At 41.1% G+C, this 1,988-nt stretch overlaps 1 protein-coding gene across 1 annotated transcript; it reads left to right on the forward strand.

Annotated features, from left to right (window-relative positions):
• The first annotated feature begins 11 nt into the window (after positions 1-11).
• LOC103523971 lies at positions 12-1,925 on the forward strand. Its single transcript, XM_008488980.1, has 3 exons — positions 12-1,276; positions 1,529-1,674; positions 1,899-1,925. The coding sequence occupies exons 1-3, from the start codon at positions 169-171 to the stop codon at positions 1,923-1,925; spliced, it is 1,281 nt and encodes a 426-aa protein (XP_008487202.1). The 5' UTR covers positions 12-168.
• The last annotated feature ends 63 nt before the right edge of the window (positions 1,926-1,988 follow it).

Below are 1,988 nucleotides of genomic sequence, written 5' to 3' on the forward strand. Positions count from 1 at the left end.
AAAACAGATAGCTCCTGGATTGCGAGATACAGGAATGAACGATACCCGAGCCTGGACTGTCTGACCGATAGTCGTGCGGACAGCTCTGTAAAATCCACGGATAATCAAAGGAGAGGTCCTGTGAAATTTGGAACCGATAATGAAATTAAAGGTTCTGTAAAATCTGGGATGGACGACAATGAAAGTCAAGGTCCCGGAAAATCTACGTTTAGTGTTCAACCAATGCCTGTTGATCATGCTAATCATGGTATTGAAGTAGTAAACGATTTTATGAGACCTACAAATGACATTGTAGATTCGGGACGGCAAAATACAAAGGTGAACAATGCGACTGGTCGTTCCTTAGAAGCTATTGAGCCAAATAAAACAATCGATATAGACGAGAAATCCGTTGAACATCAAGAGAAATCTTCACAATGTATGATGCGTCCAACAACGTCCCCAAGCTTTCTGAGTTACGTAAGAAACCAAACTTTTCCAGGGACAAAATCTTCAGGAACGAATATCATTTCCAACGGTGAAAAACTGATGGAAGGTGAGAAAATGGAAAATACATCGTACGACATTGATTCAGTTGAAGCGGAATTGAATGATTTAAGCATGAACAAGGAATCTATGGTCGATACAAGAACTGGTGAACGAGACCAACAAGAGGCCAACATTACAGGAGATGTTAAACTGCAAGTGCCAGCAAATGACATCAACGCCAACGGCTTGCATACAAAACCTGACAATCTAAAAGACTTGCATGCAAAACCTGACGTAGGTTACACACAAGGAAACAGTACTGTGGAATTAGATTCCCGTTCCATAGAAACTCATTCCTTCCGAACCCCCAACACTCAATACCACGAAAACTCAAGCGATATTATTAAATCCCACAAAACCATTAACAAATTCGTCGTGTCCTCCATTGAGAAAAGCGACGAAATCTATGTGGACACGCCAGAGGAAGCGAAAACGAAACAGAACCACGACACAAATCGAGAGGGCGAACAAAGTACCCGAAATAAATCGAATACAAACGCTAAAAACGGCTCTCAACAGAATTTTACTAAAAGGAACAACAAGAGGGATCAGAATCAGTATAACAAATCGATTCGGAACCAATTGTCACACACGGACACTTCTGTTGAAGTAATCAGCCATATCAGAGCTATCAAGGAGGAGATGGAGGATTTGAGTTTCTTACCTATCGGTAGTCATGATGGCAGGGGAAATTCAGTAACAACTTCAGCCATGAGGACTATTGAGCCCAGAAGTCCTAACAATACTGGTAAGTTCCAATAGTATTCTGCTGCTTGCTGTTCTTTGTAAGGAAATTAGGGCTAGGGTTCATCCCAATCCCTGCTATCGTACACAAAGAGCCCACTCTGAGGCTTAGGTGTAGGGGCTAACAGCCCTAAACTGCCCTAAAGTTGGGTTCAACTTATACGAATCTAGGTACTTATCATTTTTTACCGCTAAGTAATGCATATCTACAAGCATTATGGGTCTCTACAAAAACGAATTTTCCTCCATTTCTCAGAAACGAAGAAAATGGGCCAGCCTCTATTGCAAGTCATCAAATTGGAACCCAATATTGTGGAAAGGTCTCCAATCCTTCTGACGGATTATAGTCAATCTCCATCCAATACAAACGAATTCAGTTCGATTGAATATTTGGAAACAAAGGTAAAATTCATAGATGAGACCTTTCTTTGACTTTTTTTTTCTCCACTATTCAAATAATGACAACTACTAATTATTATAACATCACTGGAGAGGTAGTAAAAAATCTAAAACAGACTACAGTGGCATAACATACATACCTACTTTCCAAAACGCGGTTGCTTTTTTTGATTACAAGCATGGGGATTTCAACAGACCTAGCATTGCACCGAATCTTTAACATTCAGGAGACCATGGGGCTTAACGCCCCCTAACCATGGGGTTCTGACCAGACCCATAACCAACTGGTCCCAATAGAGAACCCCCTCCTGTCCGAG

This window comes from Diaphorina citri, unplaced genomic scaffold, assembly GCF_000475195.1.
Source record: "Diaphorina citri unplaced genomic scaffold, Diaci psyllid genome assembly version 1.1 scaffold64992, whole genome shotgun sequence".
NCBI lineage: Eukaryota > Metazoa > Arthropoda > Insecta > Hemiptera > Psyllidae > Diaphorina > Diaphorina citri.